The following is a 21,735-nucleotide window of genomic DNA, read 5'->3' on the forward strand; positions in this document are numbered from 1 at the left end:
TGACAAGTTGTCACATTTCATTGAATGGATTCTTAAGAAAACAAAGGCTTCTGGGATAATGCAGAGGACCATTTGCCACTAAACTATCACTGAATAGCCAATAATCTAAAGGAGTAATGTCCAGCCTCTGTATTTTCCATAGGCCACACTCCCTCTCTCTTCACTATTCAAGAATCAGGGAAGTTTGGATAGATATTCCCTCATGCTAGGAGTGAGCTAACAGCCCATGAAAAGCATCAAATCCCAACATGGTTCTGCATTTTAGGATAGCACAGTGCCCAAATTAATAAATTCAGGACTCTTGAGAAGACAAATTCCATTTTAAATGTGTGCTCTCCCAAGTTCCCCAGTCTTGGTCCCAAGCACAAGCTAACAAGAGATGCTGGATGCACTCTGTAAAACTACCTATGATATACCACAACTTCAAGTCTCAGGAATGGGACTGAGAATCCATTTATATTGCAGTCTAATATTAACTGATTCCATTCGTTGCTACCCAGCCCTCCCTACCATTTTAGTAGTTCAATTACAGTTTACTTTAACTTGTCTTCACTAAGAACTACAATCCAACTTATTATACAAAAATTATATACTAAGTATACAAAGAAATCAGCTTCCACAACGTATTTATGTTAAATGAGCTTCATGCCATGAAAGCACACCACTCATTTGCTGAACATCTCAGCTCAAAGCATATCCTCCCCCTTCAAAAACCCCACTGGGTTTTGTTTTTCACTTGAGAATCTTCCTTTAGATCAAGTCATTTTGTCATTTCTGAGCCAAGTTATTTTGAGGCAGGCTGTGACTGTTTAACAATCCGTACTTCACAAAAGTCAATGCATTTGTATTTAGTATATGTCAAAAGAATTTGTAATTACAGATTAATTTATTTTTCAAGTTAAAAAATCCAAAATCAAAGATGGAGAAGGGGAAAAATAGCTTGGTATAACATTTTAAAATATGACAGCACACTTTAGATCAGAATGCTCCTCAAAGGATGCATACATATACAGATAAAATTCTGTTGGATTACAGTTAAAATTAATGTAACATTTAGTTCATACTGTCTTCTTACCATCTATGTAAACCTTTTGTTCTAATGAAAGTCTCCAGTTCATTGTACATTTATGTCCAATTGGATAAAACAGATGTGGACAATGATAAAGCAACTTAAGGTGAGGAATTTTCTTACTTAGAAATCCATAGCAATTTTTAAGTATTTTCTAAGGAAAGAAACACAGTTAACTGAATCTGAATCGGCACCAAGCTTGCCAAGCTTTATCTAATTTATCTAGTGCTTTATCTAATGAGCATGCTGGACAGAACTACAACGAAATTAACTCACAACCAACCAAAATGAATTTAATTTTTTCAAGTGCCAAATACCTCCCCTTCAAATGGCTGAGGTGACAAATGCAAATGCAGTTAGACAAATTGGCTTCTAGTTGTGTGATTTTTTTTTTTTACTTAAATGGAATAGAAAAGCTTTGTTATCTTTAAGTATTAAAATTGTATCTCACATCAAAACTAAGCAGTTTAGACTGACATTTTGGGAATAATTAAAAACTCAGCACAACCTAAAAATGAGTGCACTGTAGTTGTTAACTTTATATCCTTTCCAAGCTTATGTTTTATCATAGCTCATAGCAGAGAGAGTCAGGACTTCACTTTGCTTTCTAGTCTAACAGAACAAAGGCCATTAAAAACTTAAGTACATGTGTACACAGAAAAAAATATAAACTGATCGGCCAGATAAGGAACAAGAAAGATCAATTACTTCCAGCACATGGGCAGTACTTTTAATCAATAATCTTGCCTCTATATGCAATTTTTAGGAACTAAACTGGGATTATACCTTTCCTAACAAAATTATGTGTTGATTGTTTAGCTAGAGTCAGTTACTACCTTATTTGACAAAATGAAAATCACTGCCTTTAGCACTGAGATGAACACAGTCATGGCCAGGCAGCCCTACAACTAAAGTTATGAAGAGCTGAATTTGACAGCCTGTCATCAGCTACAAAAATTCTTCATTAAGTCTTTGTGGCCAAAGTGTGGCCAAATTCAACATTTCAGTATTTAAGGCTTGGTTCATAAATATTTAAGAAGAGATTAGATGACTTTCTGCAATAAGGACAGCAGACAAACCCACTGCTACCATGCAGCAGAGCCCTCTGAGTGAAGAGTTTTACAGAAAGAGTAGCTCAAAACTGTGGAATAACAATCACTAATAACAATTAAAATCCACAGTAATTTTCAAATACATACATAATGCTGCTTGGTAGCAAAAACACAGTGTAACAAAAGCATTTAAAATAGCATGAGGCTGGCAAAAGAATAAATGACTTATTGCAGACTTGGTATGTTTAACGTACTTCTGTGAAACATACTCAGGTACTACAACAGGGTGATGGTCTATATACCTAAAGAAATACACAGAAGTTAGCCAGCAGGCCTGAATGACACAGTCTTTTCATTTGAAAAACGGAACAGACCTCTTGAATCCAATTCAAACTGTATTAGAACATGTTCCCCTTATGGCCTTACAGTTTAGAATTACCAGCTCACACCAGTACTTTATCAATCACCATAAAAAAATGCCATGTACAAGGGCAGAAAAGATGAGATAGAAGTCATCTAATCACCTTACTAGACACTGATGTAAACTGCATTTTAAACTGAATGCAGCAGACCAAAGCAGAGAATTTCAGTAGTTGCTATATGCACAAACTAGTTCACACCTAGTGAAAACCGAGCGATTTTCCCAAATGTTGAGTTTTAGGAATAACGTGCTAACCCAAACAAGTTGCAAGGTGTTTTGTTTTTTTTAAGAATGAAGCTTGAAGCATGGATCAAGCAGGAGAAAGAGAACTACAGACTTTAAACCTAACTTGGTATTGCGTTACTAACCATTAAGTGTGGCATGTATCTCGAGCAAAAAATGGCAACATTAAAGACAAGTCTAAAGGAAAATGCTCAACAGTTAAAGGAGGTACACATGTGATAACTCCTGAACTGTAAGAAATAATATCTTAAAGCCATATATACTGGCAATTTAAATAACGGGGTACTTCTAGAATGCCAACAATGCCTCAATTCTCCTGTTACCATTTGCTCACAATTCAATTCACCAAGACCATCACTGCTATATTAGGTAACACATGCATGGGCTCTCTGCTTCTTGCACCCTGTGCTTTGAGCCACATACACAGCATTCTGATTTAATTAGGGGACCATGTTATCACAAACCTGGTTTTAGTCCATTTAGTATCACTATTCATGCAGAGAAATTTTAGTAATTTCTATTTCTGAAAAAGAGAGTGAAATGATAAAAAAAGAAACACTAATATTTTACAACTATTTTGCACAGTAAAAAAGCAACAGTAACCAAAAATATCATCTACTTTCTTGCCATACAGGAATAGAACCAATAGGTCTTTTCCATCATCTTCCATGACCAAAAAAATCTGAATCATATTACAGAATCTTAAGCTTACAAAATATTAAGCTTTTTAGTCGCATTATCACCAGTTTTATTTCAAGACTCCATCAGCAAATCTAGCCTGAGTTTTGCTGAAAATAGATATTTTTCATATTCACCACTGTAAAACAATTATCAAGAATACTCATGTGCAATCCCTTCTAAATACATATTAGTCTACTAGAAGTGAACAATAAGTTTAACTGGAAAACGTGTCTGCCTGCTTATTAAACAGTTAATAATTGATAACAAACTTGGTTCTATTCAAACCAACCACTGGGGGAAATGCATGCTTATAATGATGCATTACACAGTAGAAGGCTTTAAACCAGCTTGCCCAATGTCTCCTTTCTTGCAGCGGCAAGATAGTTTAGTGATCAGCAGAATGCATGGATGTCACAACAACTTTCCTCCTGCAGAAGCATGGTTTAGGTAAATTCATTCATATTGTTATGAATAAAGCGCAATACAGATTTCCTTTTCCGAAGTTCCCCACCCCTCTATGGCCCAAGTTAAATTTTCCAATAATTTGAGTAACAGATAATACTCTGTTGATAAGCCTATCATGACTAAGTTTGCAAAGGGAGACTAAGGTATCAGGACAATTTATGCTCTTCAAAAGAACAAACAAACAAAAGCAGTTTTGATATAAATAATTCACAGCATGTACTGCAACATGCAGATTAGCTAAACAGATTCATCACAGACACACAGAAAAAACTACGTAAGAATGAAAATGATGCCCTTTTAATTAAGTGCAACATTATTCTCACCCGTTATCAGTAATAACATTCCCAAAATTCTTTCTGGTGATTTTTGTATTTTATTTTAATCAGATAACTGCATGTTTTACAGCATAGTCACACATTGTATTTTGCTAGTCACAAACACATTGCCTTACATAATGATCTGCATAATTTCTCCTCTATACTACAAAGCCTACAACTGAATACAAAAAAAGTTTTACAAAAGAAACTGTTTTAAAGACTACAATAACAATAAAACCATTTCCAGATAACAGCTAAAATTATAAAGGCATATCACTGTATATTTTTACTGGAATTTCTAAACAGTAAGGAATGAAATAAGTTTTAGTATCTGCGACGCTTGTTAGGTCCTTCAAAGTTGCCCCCTGGGTTTCCTCTACCAAAGCCACCAGGTCCACCACTCACGGCACCTACACCACTCATTGGCGGCTGAGGAGTTTCAGAGCCCGTTCTACTAACCAGAGGTGAACCCATCTGTGATGGACCTCCTTGAGGGAATCTCTCATTATGCTAATACAAGTCCATTTGGAATACGCCAAATGTGAGTTACAACAAAAACCACAAGTGAAGTTGTCATGGAGTTCAGCAGATAGTCCAGCAGAATCAGGATCACACATAGAGGGAAGAAAGGAGCAATTCAATTAGTTATTATGGAAAAAGAGCTGGAAATTAAAGAGTGCTAATGTTAGGCTCCAACTTTGTAAACTAAAAATTTAAAACTTAAGTACTAAGACCAACCCTCATGCTGAATCTGACTTCATCCTTCCAAACACATCTGAAGCAATACATATTCTCTATGTAACAGAAGAAACAGCAAACAATTTTATACCTGAGCCCTATTCTGCCTTACATACCAACTACAATGCTTCTCCTTTAGACACACAAATATTGCCAATCTAGGAAAAAAAAAAAACCAACACTTTTGTATTTCTAGAGACTGCAAGTTCATTTTTTTAATAGCAAAATTAACTTATATACCCACATATCTGTGTATAAAGTGTATTTCAGGCTGTGCTACCTGGCATCAGCCTTTTGTATGGCACTTCAGGAGTTAAAATCCAGTCCAGATAAACTGACACAACTAGTGTTAAAATGCATAACTGGACTATGCCCAGTTTAAAAAAACCCTACATATATATATAAAGCTTAACCAGAAATATCAATGTAAAATGATAATCCAGTTAATGTTCCATATTTATTTTCTGTAGTTCTGTGATCAATATTAATAAAGATATACATGTTTACACAGATTTGGCTATAGCAATTAAAACCTAAAATATGCATCTGAGCACTTATAGTTCAGTATTTATTCAAGTGTTTAAAAAAAGAACCCCACATGATGACATTTAAAACAGTAACTCAGCATAACATATACTAGGTTTATGGGTTAAAGCTATTTTTAAAATCTTATGTTCAAAGATAATGTTTGAAAAGACTGCAGTAAAACAAAAAGAAGATTGCTCCAAATGTCTCCAGAAAGACTTCAAAAAATCATCCAATTTAAAGAAAACAAAACCTGTATTTCTGATCTATAAAACATATTGTCCAATTCTCTCAGTGGAAACTGAAATTAACTCTTACAGTGTTTTAGGAGAGAATCCTCAAATGATCTTTAAAGTGTCTTTCCAACAGTAGCAAAAATACAGTAAGGGGCCTGTTCCCCCAAATTAAAAATCTTCACAGTCCAAAATGGAAAAGAAACAAAAAAGGGCATCTAATTTGTCCTTCAGTAGCATGTAGAATAAAATAGAAGAAAAATATATATATAATTTTTTTTAAAACATGCATTTCTAAGTGTCAGCATGTTCTCTACATTTCCATGCCTGGAATGACTTTATTAGAAAACCAACAGTTTGAGATAGATACCTTGATTTAGGATACGTGTTCTTTTCCTTACAACTTTTTTTAAGTGTCCATATAATCACAAGAGAATGTTCCAGAAGTGACCAGTAACACACTAGTCTCCAGCAAAAGCATCTCTGAAAACAGTATTTTATGAAAAGTATCCCTACATTTTGTGAGGGATAGAATGAGCTGGCTTGTACAATGTGAAATCAGACCCTCTTCTTTAACTGGTAAAGACCAGAGTCATCATGTATATTGTGCTCAATCAAAATCTCATTTGCCTCTAAGGAACAAAGGATTTTGTCCAAACTTCATTCTACAGATTGCTCAATCACAGATACTGTTCAGAAGGCATATATATAAATAAAATACAGCTACAAAATACTTCTGACTTCTATTAAGACTATAATGGAATATTTCTCTCACACCACAACTAGAACATTTAAAATATCTATTTACAGAATAATACTGAAAAATACGTAAAAATCAGATTTAAAATTGTATAGTTGTTTCCCTTCGTAAGACATTATAGCTAGGAAGTGTGACTGGCTATGAGAACAGAGCAAAAATAGCTACTGCTTTAACTGCATCCCAGTGGATTATCTGGTACTGATAAAATATTCCAGGATGTATTCAAGACATTCCTTACTACCTTTGGCTACTGGGCAATATTGTTTTCCCTATATTGATATAACAGTTATACCCAATAGCTGTTGGCACACAATTTTTAAGTGGCATAATTTAGTGTCATAATCTCATGCTTTCAACACTGTTAGAAAGGAAATACAAAAAACACTATTGCTTTAAAAAAATTAAATTGTTTACACAAAGATATCTTCACACTACATAGCTTCCAACATTTAACTATTCATCAAAAACCCAAACAAACCAATACACAGAATTTAGTTTTACAAAAAAACCAAAACACCAAAACACAAAACCAGCAAATTCCTGAGTTTACAGAATACTATGGTATGCTGTTTCTTCTTCATTTTACAGAAGTGTTTTCCTCCTATCAATGAGATTTTCATGACAGGTTGTGCTGTATATTCTAACTTCAATTTCAAGTCTGGTTACCTCACCCCATTCCTAAGGGAAGTAGGACCTTCACAGTAATATCAAATAAAAGATTCCCCTTCTGTGTTGAAAATTATTTGCATTAACAAATTTTATCAATTATTTTTTAAACAGATTCAAAACATGCAACATATTCTTATTTGGTGTGAAAATATCTTTGGTAACAAAAATGGGCCATGAGACATGAAAGCTATTCAAAGTAATTAAATTTGTGATACGTTACCACTGTTCCATTATCTGGCATCATTGGTGTTCCCATATTTGCTGCTCCTTCTGGTCCCATGGAAGGACCAGGACCCATTGCAGGGCCAGGTAAAGTTCCTCTGTTGTTCATATTCATACCCATCATTGGAGGAGGGCCTTGGTTACCAGCAGGTGCTGGGCTAAACGCATCTATGCAAAACAATCTATACTTAGAGCTGTCCTATCTGAATTTTACAAGAATAAACAAGCAATTTACAGTATTTAAAAAGCCAAAGGTACAAGACTTCCAATACTTGAAATAAAAATAAAAAATTCTTTGAGACTGTACATTTATCTCAATCATTTGACTTTAAACGGATTTTCATTGATCTCTATCATTTTGCATTACATAATCTACCTTGTGTAGTTGAAAATCCTGAACTACACAGCCAAATACAGGTGTACAGTTTCTGTGCAGAAAGTGTTCATATAGCATATATATGCATTATGCACACCAAGAAATAGCAAAATCTCAAGTGATTTTGAAGTAATTGGCAGCTGTAAGGCAACTTGGCTCTTCAGGGATCGTAAGATATTAAGGACACATTTGCAAGAACTGTTGTACCAGTATTAGGTTAACTGTATACAGTGTTAAGAGTAAATTATTCCAGTGTCTAAAAGCAACACAAAAGACAGCACTCAAATTTACAATAAATTATTTGTAATATGGCATAAATAAATCTTGCATTTAATGTAATTTATTACAGTATAAGTACCAGGAAGCTAAGTGAAGTTTTGTTAGAACTGAAAGTGACAGAACAGTCTCCTCCAAAATTCTGATTCACAGTAAGAGGTAGAAGAAAAGCTTAAAGACATCTTTAGAGGAGATCATTTAGCTGTAATACTGAGCTAGGAAACATCACTCTGCCACTACCCACTAGCATACTCAACAGGCAGTTAAAATTGCCTTAATAACATTTTCTCATGCTGCTAAAGGAAAGAAAAAAGTGATTTTAACATCACATCTGCTATTATGAAATATCAACTTTAAGACTGGTGGTGATGCATTCTGCCCTGCCCTCCCAACGATATTCTACCCTTTTCAGACAGAAGTGTGCATCCAAAATTTGATAATGGAAGAAGACATGCATTTGGAATCTAGCCTATGTTTTAAGTCATGAAAACATCCAAGAATATAATGAAATCTGAGATGTTGCTAGACTAATAAACTTTCTTTCAAAAATCAACCTCTCATCAGAATTGTAACTTCTTTAGTATTTAATATATAAATGTACATCACTGTAAACAGGCCATTTAGCACAAATAAAGTACCATGACTACATGCAGGTATGCAAAGTTACATCTTTATTACCTGCCCTGAGTACAAATATCACAGCACTTAAGCATCCAAGATACTGATGCTAAAATTGCAGAGCTGGGCTTGATCACACTCATTATGCCAACTGCAAATTGCTTATCCAAAACAACCCATGCAACATGCTACAAGATTATTAGAAGCAATACAGAAAAATATTCTTATTTTGAAAAGCAGAACTCATTTGAGCTTAGTAATGAGAAACTCCCACGCCTCTCCATACGACACTGAGCTATAACAAAGGTATACACAAGTTGGATGCTTCTCACCTACTCACAAGCATTATCAGTTCATGTAGCAAGTAGAAGACTGTGCTACAATTCAAGAGAATTACAGTTGAAAATGCACTGAAACTGTTTGGTTTTTTTAGTGTCATCCATTTGGTGGCTAAATATGGAAGGAAATGGAGAAGTCTAAACTGCCGATATGAGGAGAAACATTTCTTTTCAGAGGCTAGAAATAGTCTGCAGGACTATCATGATGGTAGTGCTAGTAGTAATGCCATCAACCAAAAGCAACCAATGCTCTATTATCTCTTACTGGTTTACTTAGCCTTCTAATTAAACTTAGCCAGTTGGCCACACTCAGATGGTGTTCACTTATCCTTCAACTGCAACAAAGTTCTTAACCTCTATATCATACACACACACCCACATGAAGGTGATCAGAGGGCTAGAGCACATCTCCTACGAAAACAGACTGGGAATGCTGGAGTTGGTCACCCTGGAGAAGGCTCTGGGGAGACCTTACAGCATCCTTCCACTACCTGAAGGGGGCCTAAAGGAAAGCTGAAGAAAGACTTTTTACAAGGGCACATAGCGGTGATAGGACATGGGGCAATGGCTTTAAACTGGAAGAGTGTAGATTTAGGTTAGACATTACGAAGGAATTCTTCACTGCGAGGGTTAAACAGCTTTGTCCAGGAAAGTTGTAGAAATTTCCTTGGAAGTGTTAATGGCTAGGTTGGATGGGGCTTTGAACAACCTGTTCTAGTGAAAGGTGTCCCTGCCCATCCAGGGGGGTTGAAACTGCATGATCTTTAAGGACCCTTCCAACCCAAACCATATGATTCTCTGATACTGCTTCTAGAGTGATGCATAGTGACCTAGATTATCAAAATTCTATATTATGACGCCAGTTTCAGGCAGAGTCAGCTCTGACAGGAGAGGACAACTGGACAGTGTTCAGCAAAGGTGAGAAAGAGGCCCTGCACAGTTTCAGCAAGACTCCACTATGGAATTTTAGCTATGTCTCAGAGGTCCTCCTAGGAGACCCTAAGAGCTAACCACTTGATTACCCATTATTTTATGTGGGACACTGATGTTAGCAGGTAATTCCCTGGACCAGGTCCAGTAACAAATGGAAAGTAGTCATCCACTGTTCATGCCACAATGCAGACATTGAAAAAATAGAAAAGTCTTTTTCTGCAATCTGGAGGGCTGAAAAAGCACTCTCCCAGTGTCCTAATGTCTGCTAAGGTTTGGGCAGAGGTAGCAACAAATCACAGTCAATCATCCTCATCAGTGCAGAGACAGTTCTCAAAAAAGTCTTCCCCCATACTGAAAAGCTCGGCTGCACCCAGCATTACAGGTCCAGCTAAGCGCTACAGTGAGGAAGATTTTCTCAGAATTCATTTGTCACAGAAAACAATGTAAAAATGAGTGGTCCTGCACAAGTCAGCCCAATCTGTTGCTAAGGTACTTTGCTTTCTAATAACATTATCATGCAGGTTATTACCATTACTGAAGATACTCCAGCACTCCAGTGTCCCACATGATGAAAAGCCACAAATGGCAGATAAAGACTAGTTAAAAATAAAGTTGGAATTACAACAGAAATGTTGAGAAAAGATGCTAAAACCAGCAATTAAAGGTCTACTATAGGTTTTGGGGATCAGTTGTTGTGTTTTTTTTGTTGTATTGGTGGGGTTGTTAATGGGCTGGAGGAAGAAAATAATCTCTACAGTGACCTAACCTAAAATCCAGCTACTGTAGAAACAAACACTGTATGTACGTACCTATTTGCTATGCATATTTTTTGCCTTTTATAGTAGTTCACTGTTACTTTTGTTACTAGCTTCTTTTGGAACTACATATTTATTTCTGAAATCATTTGTATTAAGATTAAAAGCAAAATCATAGCACAAAGTTTACAAGTGAGACAATGAATGTCACTCTTAAGCATTTATAAATCCGACAAGAAAAGGGCTGTTTACTGATTGCTATAAATAAACATTTAAAATCTGTACATAAAACATGTATCTTGAGGATCTGGACAACTGGCGTTACTAGTTTTCACAATATCAATATTTACAAAGCCTCCTAATTAAACAAAATTTTCAAGTAGACTGCAATAATATGCAGAAGTACAACTATAAGGTAAAAATGTATATTTCACCTCATTAGTTTTAAGTAACTTCATAATGTCTTTTTTTATAATTCTTTTTAAAGCTCTTCATATCTACACTGAAAGAAAGTGCCTATTTCTATTTTGCGGCTATAAATGTGTCTCAATTTATACGGAAATGGTGAATAATGCATTTTAAGACCTGGACAGAGTAGATTCATCAGCCTACAAATTCACATTACTCAAAAGGTCAAGTGACAGTGTTTACTAAATTTTGCTTGTATTTTCAAATTTAAAATATGCAAAAATAGTATTAACTTTTCTTAAAGTAATAATGTTAATTTACTTAAATGAACATCAGAAAGCTTCCAAGAGATTACTACAGTTTAGTAAGTTTGTTTTTAAGAAGTATTCTGTTTTGTTTGCTTGTTTAAAAGCAGATTTTCTGGTTATATAGGATTCTAAACTGTTTCAGTTTGCATATATGAAGCAGTGACTAATTCTTAAGAATGTACTTTTCTAGACTTCACAGTAGAGGTTTATAGCAGTGACAATATTTTAATTCACAGAAGTGAACTAAGAATACTTGCAAATATAGACTTGCAGTAAATTAGCAGAACACCAACAACATAATTAATCTTTTGTCAGGTACAAGAACTTTTAACAACAGGTTATCAAAACCATTCTATGATTTTAAGCTCTACATCATTTCACTGCATGCAACTTCTCTGAATAGGTAGTCCTTTCAAGAGAATGCCAATTACTTTCTGACTAGAAAATTCCTTTTTGTACCAGATTATTCCTAGACCACTACACTTCCCTGCCTTTACTGCTTCTGTTAATTTGAACATCATATTTTCCTCCCACAGGTAGTCAAACAATAAAACAGGCACTGGGGAAAAAAACAGCTATTTGGAAGCAAAATATGTCAATTTTTTAAATTTCCTAATACTGTTTACTCCTTTTTGCCAGTAGCTGTCACTAATTATTAGTGCTTGAGTAACATGTACAGTCCCAAAGAAAAATAAATGTTACATTACAGAAGCCTTTATCCTTCAGATCCCTACCTCCCATGTTTATTGCTCCACGAGGACCCATATCACCCATTCTCATTTCCTGTTCTCTCTGAAAGTAAACATATTTTTCATGGTCAACCTATTATTCTTAGAACTTAAAACATTCCCATTTATTCAATGAAAATAAAAATTTTCAAGTTTCAAAATTTTCCACTGATTACAAAAATGCACAAGGAATAAAGTAAACTATACTCCCCTGTTCTTACAAAATAAAATGGAATGGTTACTTCAATATGGCAGGTTAAATATCATAAGCTGAATTATCAGATGCAGCAGTCTAAAGTTCCCACATAGTTCTGTGATCAACTGCAAATGAATTCATCTTCACGCAGTGTTTTTCATTATTAAGAAGGAATACATTTACATTTTAACTGTAAATAGGTCTTATTACAGAATTGCCTAAAGGCTGTGGTTCAAATAATACAGTTCATCTGGCTTTACAACTCAAAAATACTTTTGTTGGTTGGAAACCAAGTTCTGGTGTGTTATATTATGGTATATAAACTCAATCTGCCAGTTCATCTTTGTTCAAATAGTTTTGACTTAACTTGGTGCTGGTGCATTCTTTTGATAAATTAAATCATGCGTTCAAATATTGACCATTCTTTTGAAACCAGCATAAAAATGGAGTATCAACATGAACTATATAACATTTACACTGAAGAGACAAATAACATGTCAAATTGATCCAGATTCAATCAATGCTCAGTCATCCAACAGCAAAAGAGTTCTGACATTACTGATCATGAACCACAGCCTGATGTGAAACAATATTCAAGATAGTACCCAGAGTGGCAAAAATCAACACTTAGGGGAAAACAAAGCACATCACAGATAATGCCAAGGGATTTTAGTATTGCTGTTAACATCAAAAGGATGAAATAGAAACAAATTCGCAGTTCAAAATGAAAACTAATGACACTTACACCAAAACATTTTTCTCCATTTTCTGCAAGAATGTTAATGCACATTCCATTCTTGAGTGAACACATGCAGACAATAAGCATATGCAAAAAAATTTACCTGACTCTGAAAATCATTCCATTTGTCATTTAAGAGTATAAGTTCAGGTGAACTTAGAAAACAATTCCATATACTAGGCAACTGAATCAGTCTTACTAAAAGCAACCTTGGAACTGAAATATTAATCAAATCAAAATATATTCACAGTATATGTATGGTTTAACAAAACTCCTGTTCAGTCATGTTTGGGATTCCAAACTGAGTCTTCCGTCTTCACACATGTAAAGCAGACACCAGCATTTGACAGAATAGTCAATAGTTTTGTAAAATATTCTGGTATGCAAAATTGTCCTAAGATACATGACAAAAGGCTCAATAAATTTGTTTCTCATACCGATAAAATGAACTTAACCTAAGATGATTACCCACTGTTTTTAAATAATATGATTTAGTGTGGAGAGGAAAAGTAAGGCTTCACAACTCAAAGACAGTTTTAACATCCAGATAGGAAGGGCTGCTGATGAACACAAAGAAGGACCTTTTCTTCTGGTTCTAGAACCCAAGTTCAACCCTTATAACAGAAGATGCAACCACTTTGTCAGACCTCTCACAGTAATGTCAACTGACCCTTCAAGTAAAATCAGCAGCCCTGTTAGGATCAATCATACCCACAAACGGATACCAATGAGTCAGTCACAAAATCAGCAGTTTGTAACCTTGTTGGTATTAGTCTGCTTTTACACTTCAGCCTTGACATGAAGAAGCAGAAGGAAAAGCAGTATGCCATCCCTAATGTCAATCCCTAGCCCAACATACTAGAAACACATTGTGGGTCTCAGTTTATGTCAGTCAGACTGTGTGTGCACGTGTGTATCTGCCTGTGAGACAACAGGATATGCTACAAACAACAAGACACTCTTTAGTGCAAGAGAAAGTAGCAGATTTTTAATTACTTCACATAACTTAGTTGAAGTATCTCAGGTCCAACTGTCGGTGGGTGAATTTTTTTCATGTGAAACATGCCATATAAGGCAGGGCCAAGTGCAACATCAGCTAGATAAGGATGTTAAATACAGAGCTATAAATCTGTACTGGTTACTAGAACTTAATCTGGGGTTGTTTTAGCAAATGATAGAAGCATTGGCAAGCTGTAACATATACTTCTTTTAAAAAGTAAACTACACTTCCTTCTAGCAACAAACCACTATTTTTTTCAGTCTGAAATGCTACGTGTCTTTAGTTACTAATAAGTGCAACAAGAAAGAGGTGTATAACATGTAATTTCTACTCTTTTTTATTAGTCTAATCTAAACCTTCAAACTTAACAAAAACATTAAGCAATTATTTGCCATTTTGTAGCTTAAAATTTGGTGTTGAAATATTAATATTTTAAAAAACATTTCAGTTATGGACTCAAGATCCATAAATGTGCCTTATTATCTCTGCTGCCTGTTTATCTATCCACATGCCTACAAGAATTATTACTATTCCTACTGTTGCACATTCATAACTCATCACATTCTTTTGAATTTTCAGCATGAGGAAATTCATCTCTGTAGTTAACATGGAATTAGCATCATAGAAAACACTTGATTGAAAAAGTTAACAAACAGCATACATCAACAATGCAATTAAATGCCTCAGGTATGAACTATAAAAACACGTACTTAGATAATTTGCCAAAACCTGTATTTGCCGGAGTTCAGATGGTAACAAAAATTCACTCCTATCCCACAAACTTCATATCCTAGACAGTTATTCACTACATGAGAGTAAGAAGTTATTGCAGAGGGTTTTGCCCAAAATATGACAGAGAAAGGAATACCAACAGGCAGTCATGAGTGGCCAAACCAGTGCTGGTTTATATTCTTAGCCCACCTGAAAGCTTCATTGTTGGATACTCAAACCCTCTGCAGAACATAGCAATGATCACATTATCTTCTCAGAGCTTCTTTTCCTCACTATACAGCTGCTCATTCTTCCAATGAGTAGCAGCTGCCCAGAAGCCACTCATAACTACCCATTACCAGGGCATTAAAACTGAGCAGCGAGACAGGAGGGCTACACTTTTACTACAGAAATATTAGGGAGGCAATTAAGAACCTCTGAAGTCACCTGGTACCTGGGAAAAATAACTTAAACTGGAAGAGAAGAAGAAAAATGGGTGATTGGCAATTATAAGGGGAAAAGAAAGCAGTACGAAAAAGGCTGTGCAGTAAAGTGCGATTTAAGCTTTGGGAAAATTAGAGCAAACAACACACAACTCAAAAACAAAGGGAAACAAGAAATAATATAATCATATTGTAAAAAGATAGTTCTTTACACACAACTCAAAAGCTTTCCAAATAAATTCTGTTGCAGGATACTTGTAAAATACTTCAGAACTCAATAACGCTAAAAAACCTCAAGCAGCTGTGATTCATCTGAGTAATCTGCTTTTAGGAAACCTGCTATAATGGCTACTATAGCATTATACTTGCTAATTACTTTAGATACAAGCATTAAAAATGAGATTTCCTCCCAATTCTAGCTCCTTTTAATGTCGACTGCAAAAAGTAGATCTACAGAAAAGTATTGAAGTCAGCCATTTTCAAATTATATATACGCTGTGTATTTAATATAGTACAGATTATCCCATTTTTACAAGTATTATAAACCAGATTTCTTGAGCATTTGAGGTATATCATGTGCAACATTGTTACACCTCAATCACCACTGATACCAGTATACAGAGAAGTGCCAAGATAACTCTTCTGTTTTTTTAAAATATAATAGTATAATTTTAAATTTACTCTATAAAACCATGAAGCAAACTGTTTTGAGAAGATACCTAAGAATTGATACAGGAGGAGGTATTGGATGCAATTCCCTTCTCAGACTGAAAATAAAAATGCAAGTTGATTTAGAACTGTTTCATTTCTTCTTAACTAAAAGTCCTTTTTTTTTTTGCCTTGCAATTGCAGCAGCCTGAAGAAAATGAAAATTATGCAATTTTCATGGTAACAAAACTGTCCAAAAATTATAGTATGGAATAAATACAGCACTGAATATTTTAGAAGCAAAAAGCAAGATATGAACAGAAATATTAAGATGACAGATCAGACATTCTTCAACTGTTTGTGGCCAGGAGATGGGTATCTCCATTAACAGGACTACTCATTCAACTTCAGCTAAGGAATGATGGCCAAAATAATGTTAAGACATGGCATTAAAAAAATCCCCTATAAAATTATATATATAAAAGAGAGCAGTTGCCCTATAAACTTACCCTTGCATATTAAAAATCAATGACTTAATTAGTAACTTTTCTAACTTCTAGCGCAAAATGTAATTCACAGTGTTGATGACTCTCACCTGTTTTCATTAACAAGGAAACTGAATTCAATTCTCTAGCAGACCTTATATTTGTCCAAAATGGTAAGAAATTTCTGTACTAGAATTCACCACTCCCTTCTACAGTGGTGTATTTCATTAAGGTCCCTCCAGGTAAAGGAAAATTATTTCCAAATGTCTCTTCAGGAGGTGTTAAGTCCCTTAAACCTTACACAAAATTGTAATTGACTGGAAGATGCCTATATTATAACACATAAACCATAAAAGTGGTTAAAGCTGATAGTTTGGCACTGTAAACTTGAATTTGGGGGATGCTTTTGCTTGTGTTATTATTTTCCTCAGAATATTCTACTACTTTGAACCAATGGCTAGCTCACTCTTAACTAGGAAGTTAAGCTGCCAGTGGTTTATCCATTAATTCATCTGTATATATGATCTGAAAGTTACATTATCCCAAAACAGGTCAATTTACTAAATTACATCCAGTAACATTAAATAATTTTAAATAAAAATACTGCTCTTCTTTCAAAATGCAAAATTGCCGTGTGCTCCTGAGCACTGCAACCTAAATCCAGAGCTAATCCCTCCTCTGAGTTGGGCATCATACTAGATGATGATCTAGATCTCTCATCCAGAGATCTCTTCCAGCTTAAACTACTCAAGAAGTCTACTAACTGCATGACAGACCCCATCCAGGAGTTTGAAAAATAAAGCTCTCTTACCTCACACAAAGTTACACAATACGTTAAACTAAGTAACAGCTAAAGAAAACGTAGCTATAAAATTTGTAGAACACAGGAAACTACACAACTCTATTTTTAAATAGGAGAACTAATGACAAGAATGTTTATCAGGTTTTATAGCTGTCAACAGAACTTGGTCTTTGAGAAAAGCACTATAACAGGGATAGAGCAGATAGTTAAAGTCAATTTCCTCTCTGGTGTCTCAAGTCATTAATAAAGTTGATGGAGATGACTAAGTTACACTATTAAAAAACTATACACTAAAAACAGCTATCACATCAGCAAAAAAAAGGAATACACACTGCATAATATGCAGATACATTAATTGCAGTAAATGCTACAAGTTGAAAAAACATTCCTAATTGTAGTAACAATGTTAATTATAACTGTTGACAAAAAAAAAATCCATAATGCAAAAAAGATTTATTATTAATCCAGTGCATCTCCTAAATAATTCCATTATTTCAATAATATTGTCAAGGAAGTATCAATGTTATTACAATAGGGGAAATTCTTTTAAAACTAATTAACTGCAAAAGTATAGGAATGTATTTGAGAAAAACTTCCATACATTAGGATCTTTGTTCTCTTTTTGTTCTGAGAACCAACAAGAAAGGTTTTAGCTGTGGGGCCTTTCTTCATTTCCCTTATCTATCTTTCGGAGAGCACTCAGTTGCTGAGGATAGTCCTCAACACCTAAATCCCACAGAAGAAACACCACAGGCAGTTAAAACAGGACAAAAACACTGCTACTCTAAGCTGAATCTACTCTTCAAAACACACAAAATTTACCTTGAACAATGTTTTAAAAACACAGATATATTGTAATAAAAAAATACTAAATTTGTATTACTGTGCCAGACAGCTACCATAGTATATGAAAAATGCCTTGTAGCACATACTAGTATACTTTACACAGGATCAACAAAAAAATGGGTACAACAGTACTCCATTAGACAACTTCATTAACTAAGTATTGAAAAGCATCTCAGTGCATCACTTAACACATTAACACTGGAAAAGACAGAAATGGGTTGCAGTTTTATGTGTGAAAGAGAACACACACTGAACACTTACACCTTACAGACTTAGAAAAAAAAAACTTTTCAAGAATAAAGTTACATATTCTCTTAAATTCACCTTTATTTTAATACAAGCCATTTCTGATCTTTACAAGATGGAAGACAATGAAAGACCCTCCTTCATTTAGGTAAAACTAGCTTCTACTTTCCAAAAAATGCAAGCTGGTTTTTTTTTGGGGGGGGAAGAGTGCAGTACTAAATAACTCTGATCCTCCCAGTATGCTTTGTTTTTTTAAGTCATCCTCTTACAGCTAGATGCAAAACCCAATCTGAAGAAAAGCTGCCTTCCATTCAACACATCAATTCTCACATGATATTTCAGTCAGGTCTACACTGGCAGTTTTGGAAGAGAAAGAAGCTGAATTGCTTTAATATTAGTCATATTACAAAGACATTTAGGGGACATATCACTAAAAAGCAACATTTAATAATCCCCTGAAAGAAAGCAGCATTTAATACAGAAGAGACAGCCACTGGGCTTAATCTAAAAGAGGTAAGCCCACACATCACCTGGAGGCCTCTCAAATTTTTGAGCATCAGACTGAAAGATCCCAGAAATTGCATTTTTACTTAGCACTATACTGTAAATCTCATTTTACCTGTTAGCTCTCAAAAAGACTGTCATTTCTAGCAGCTGCAAAGCCATATATATTAATGCAATCTGATTACAAAGAAAAAAACATTAAAATATGAACAACCATTACAATCTCAAAAGATTTTGCTACAGGTAATTTTTTTTCTTAAGACTCATTTCAACATGACTTGAAAGACTAAGTTTTTCTCAAAGCCTGAGGAAAAGAACAGCTGAGTATATTAATATATTTAGTGTTCTTGAATCTGACCAAGAAAAATGGTTATTTTATACTTTCCAAATACAACTGATGTTTGAGACAGCACTCCAATGCTCTTCTTTCATTTGTAATCTATCAGATTTTATCTACATTTCCCAGGTCCCTTTCACTTATTTGATTTTTTTATTCAACATTTTTCTAATTACTTCCACCATGTAAGAGCAACCCATGACATCCTGTAGAACATGAGTACATACATAAAAATATAAAACTGGCTCAAAAAAAATCTTTTTCTTTTCATAAAACGTGGACCAAACCACCACCACTCAAAGAGGAAAGTAGATTGATTTTTCACAACACAAAAGACTCCCAAACGCTCCTGCTATTCACCAACCTCCATATGGCAGACAGGGCTTGTTCCAGCCTGGAAATGTTTCAGCTACTACCTCAAAATTAGCAAACAGAGAAGTAAAAAATCTTGTGGAAAAATACTGAAGGAAGAAGGCAAGTTAAGAGCTGGTTGAACCTGTTTCGAGAAAGAGTCAACTGAAAACGACTAATACCTTAAGAGTTAAAACTGTCTGTGGGAGAGTGTCACCCTCAGCAAACTGTTAAAAGTACTGTCAATTTATTTATTTTTTTTTTCCAAAATTTTGAGATTGGCATAGAAAGTAAACTAGATTAGGAAAACAAAATGCTTTCAACTGTTAAACAATGGAGATGTTTTCTCACTTCTGTATCATGAGAAGCAGAAAATAACCACTGCTCTGAACTACAGGAATAAGGCAAACAAACTAGAAAAGACAAAGAAAATTCAAAATTATGTTAAAATAATGTGAATAATCATTATTGGTTTTCATCTCAGAACAAGTGAACAAAGGAATAGTTATTGTCTGAGCCAGAAAATTAAGTTTAACATATTTTTTTTAAGACATTCATGAATAGACACTTTATCACAGAGACAACTGAGAATTCAGTCACTGATTTGTATGCAGAGATATTCACTCACCTCCAGTATTAAAAACTGACCACCACTACTGCAGAAGTTGTCTATGTGCCTACAGAGATTTTTCTGAATGGCTCTATCTAGTGACCTTAGACACTAAACTTTTCCAGAAGCCTACCTGCTGATTATAGAATTTTGCTCCATATTAAGATTTATATCTTTTCTGCTTCACTGTTCTGTCTTTTAGTTACTTGCTGCTTCTCTGAATGTTAATACTGCATTTAAAACACTGCATTGATAGATCATTATTTCCTGAGTTTTCTTCCCATCTCTCCCACTTTCATTTGCTGTAATATAGTAAAAATTGTGTATATAACACCTACAGAATAAAACTCACGGAAAAGGCAAGTTAACTATAGTTCCTCATTTTCTGACATTCTGTGGAAAATGTTATTCACTAGTTAAAAAATTAATATATATAGATAGCAAAATCTGTCCCCAAATGAACTGCATATGAACAGTAGCTAGGCATAAAATCCAAAGACTTCAATTCCATTCCTCTATTAAATCCCTTTCCATGTCATCTGTTCAGGTAAAGAAAAATCCTACCTTGTCCCTTCACTGGATAGGGCTACAGAGATGAAGCACTCTGTGAGGGTGTAACTGAGATATAAAGATGGACTTTTAATTTTTTTTTTTCCAAATGCCATTGCTGTTGACCATTTGAGAGCAAACAAGAACAGAAATGTATTGTCAGAATTTCTCCTTGATCTAACAACTAATACTCACAGTGAACACAAAAATCTGCTTCTCAAATATTTTAAGGTAAACTTTTCACAAGACAAGGGTGCTTGAGAAGGTGACCACTACAACAGATCTGGAAATCCTTTTTTGAAGAGAAAAAAAAAAAAGGGTGATATCTATATATTAACTCTCTTGATTGCAATTTCCCCATTACAACATTCTGTTAATTAATTTTGTTCCATTGGAGTGAAGAGCCTCTTTAGGTCCATGGAACCAATATATAAAAACACTTTCTCTCTTCTATTAGCTTCAGTTTTTGAATGGCAGTAATGATATTAAAAATATCACCTGAATGTAGTTCAACAGCGGAACATAACACTTTTTTTTTCATTTGTAATCAATTTAAGGCACTTAGTTGTTTACTTACCTGCAAAATTACTTTCTGAAAGCAATATCCACCATAAATCCTCCACATTCACAACTGATACACCTAGTATAATCATACAGCATTCATAATATATTCACATCTTCAGATGCATATTAGAGAATTTATGCTGCAGCTTAGAATTAAAGCATCAAAACAGACACCCATAAAACCATAGAGGATATCTTACTTTCACAGAACAAGCTGTAAATAAATTAAGATGCACTCAAAAATTCCCCCAGGTGGGCATAGAGTTGAAGAGCTGCTTAACTGGTAACAAAGTTTGGGCTAACTGTAGTATTATGCAGATATACACTAAAATATTTAACTGAAAATTAGGTGTTATAAACAAAGCTGAATTTTAGGTTTCCAAAATGGTACATTTTCCTTGCACATGAAACAAATCTAGGCACATATTCAAAAAGAGTGAACACTGGACTGATTCAAAATAATCATTTTGCCCAGCTGCAAGATTAAGGATGAGATGAATTGAAAGTCATCAGTGTTTTCTTAGAACAAAAGTTAACCAGCCAAGAATATCCTTTATCATTAGGTGTTC

General features: G+C 34.6%; 1 protein-coding gene across 10 annotated transcripts in view; it reads right to left on the minus strand.

Annotated features, from left to right (window-relative positions):
* PSPC1 (paraspeckle component 1) overlaps window positions 1-21,735 on the minus strand; it is a 64,616-nt gene that overhangs the window by 19,696 nt on the left and 23,185 nt on the right. For 5 of the 10 annotated variants that reach the window (XR_007888502.1, XR_007888503.1, XR_007888504.1 and 2 more), the window contains exons 7-8: window positions 12,142-12,199; window positions 7,394-7,563 (exon numbers count right to left, since the gene is read on the minus strand). The exons of 4 other annotated variants lie outside the window; for them this stretch is intronic. Coding sequence is in view for 2 of the 6 variants with exons in the window: in XM_051609343.1 (XP_051465303.1) it covers window positions 7,394-7,563; window positions 12,142-12,199 (228 nt within the window). In the remaining 4 variants the exon portion in view is untranslated. Of the gene's footprint in view, window positions 1-4,283; window positions 4,759-7,393; window positions 7,564-12,141; window positions 12,200-21,735 lie in introns of those variants that run through there. One more of the 10 variants, XM_051609318.1, reaches the window with a different exon arrangement.

The sequence above is a fragment of the Apus apus genome, chromosome 1, assembly GCF_020740795.1.
Source record: "Apus apus isolate bApuApu2 chromosome 1, bApuApu2.pri.cur, whole genome shotgun sequence".
Taxonomy (NCBI): Eukaryota; Metazoa; Chordata; class Aves; order Apodiformes; family Apodidae; genus Apus; species Apus apus.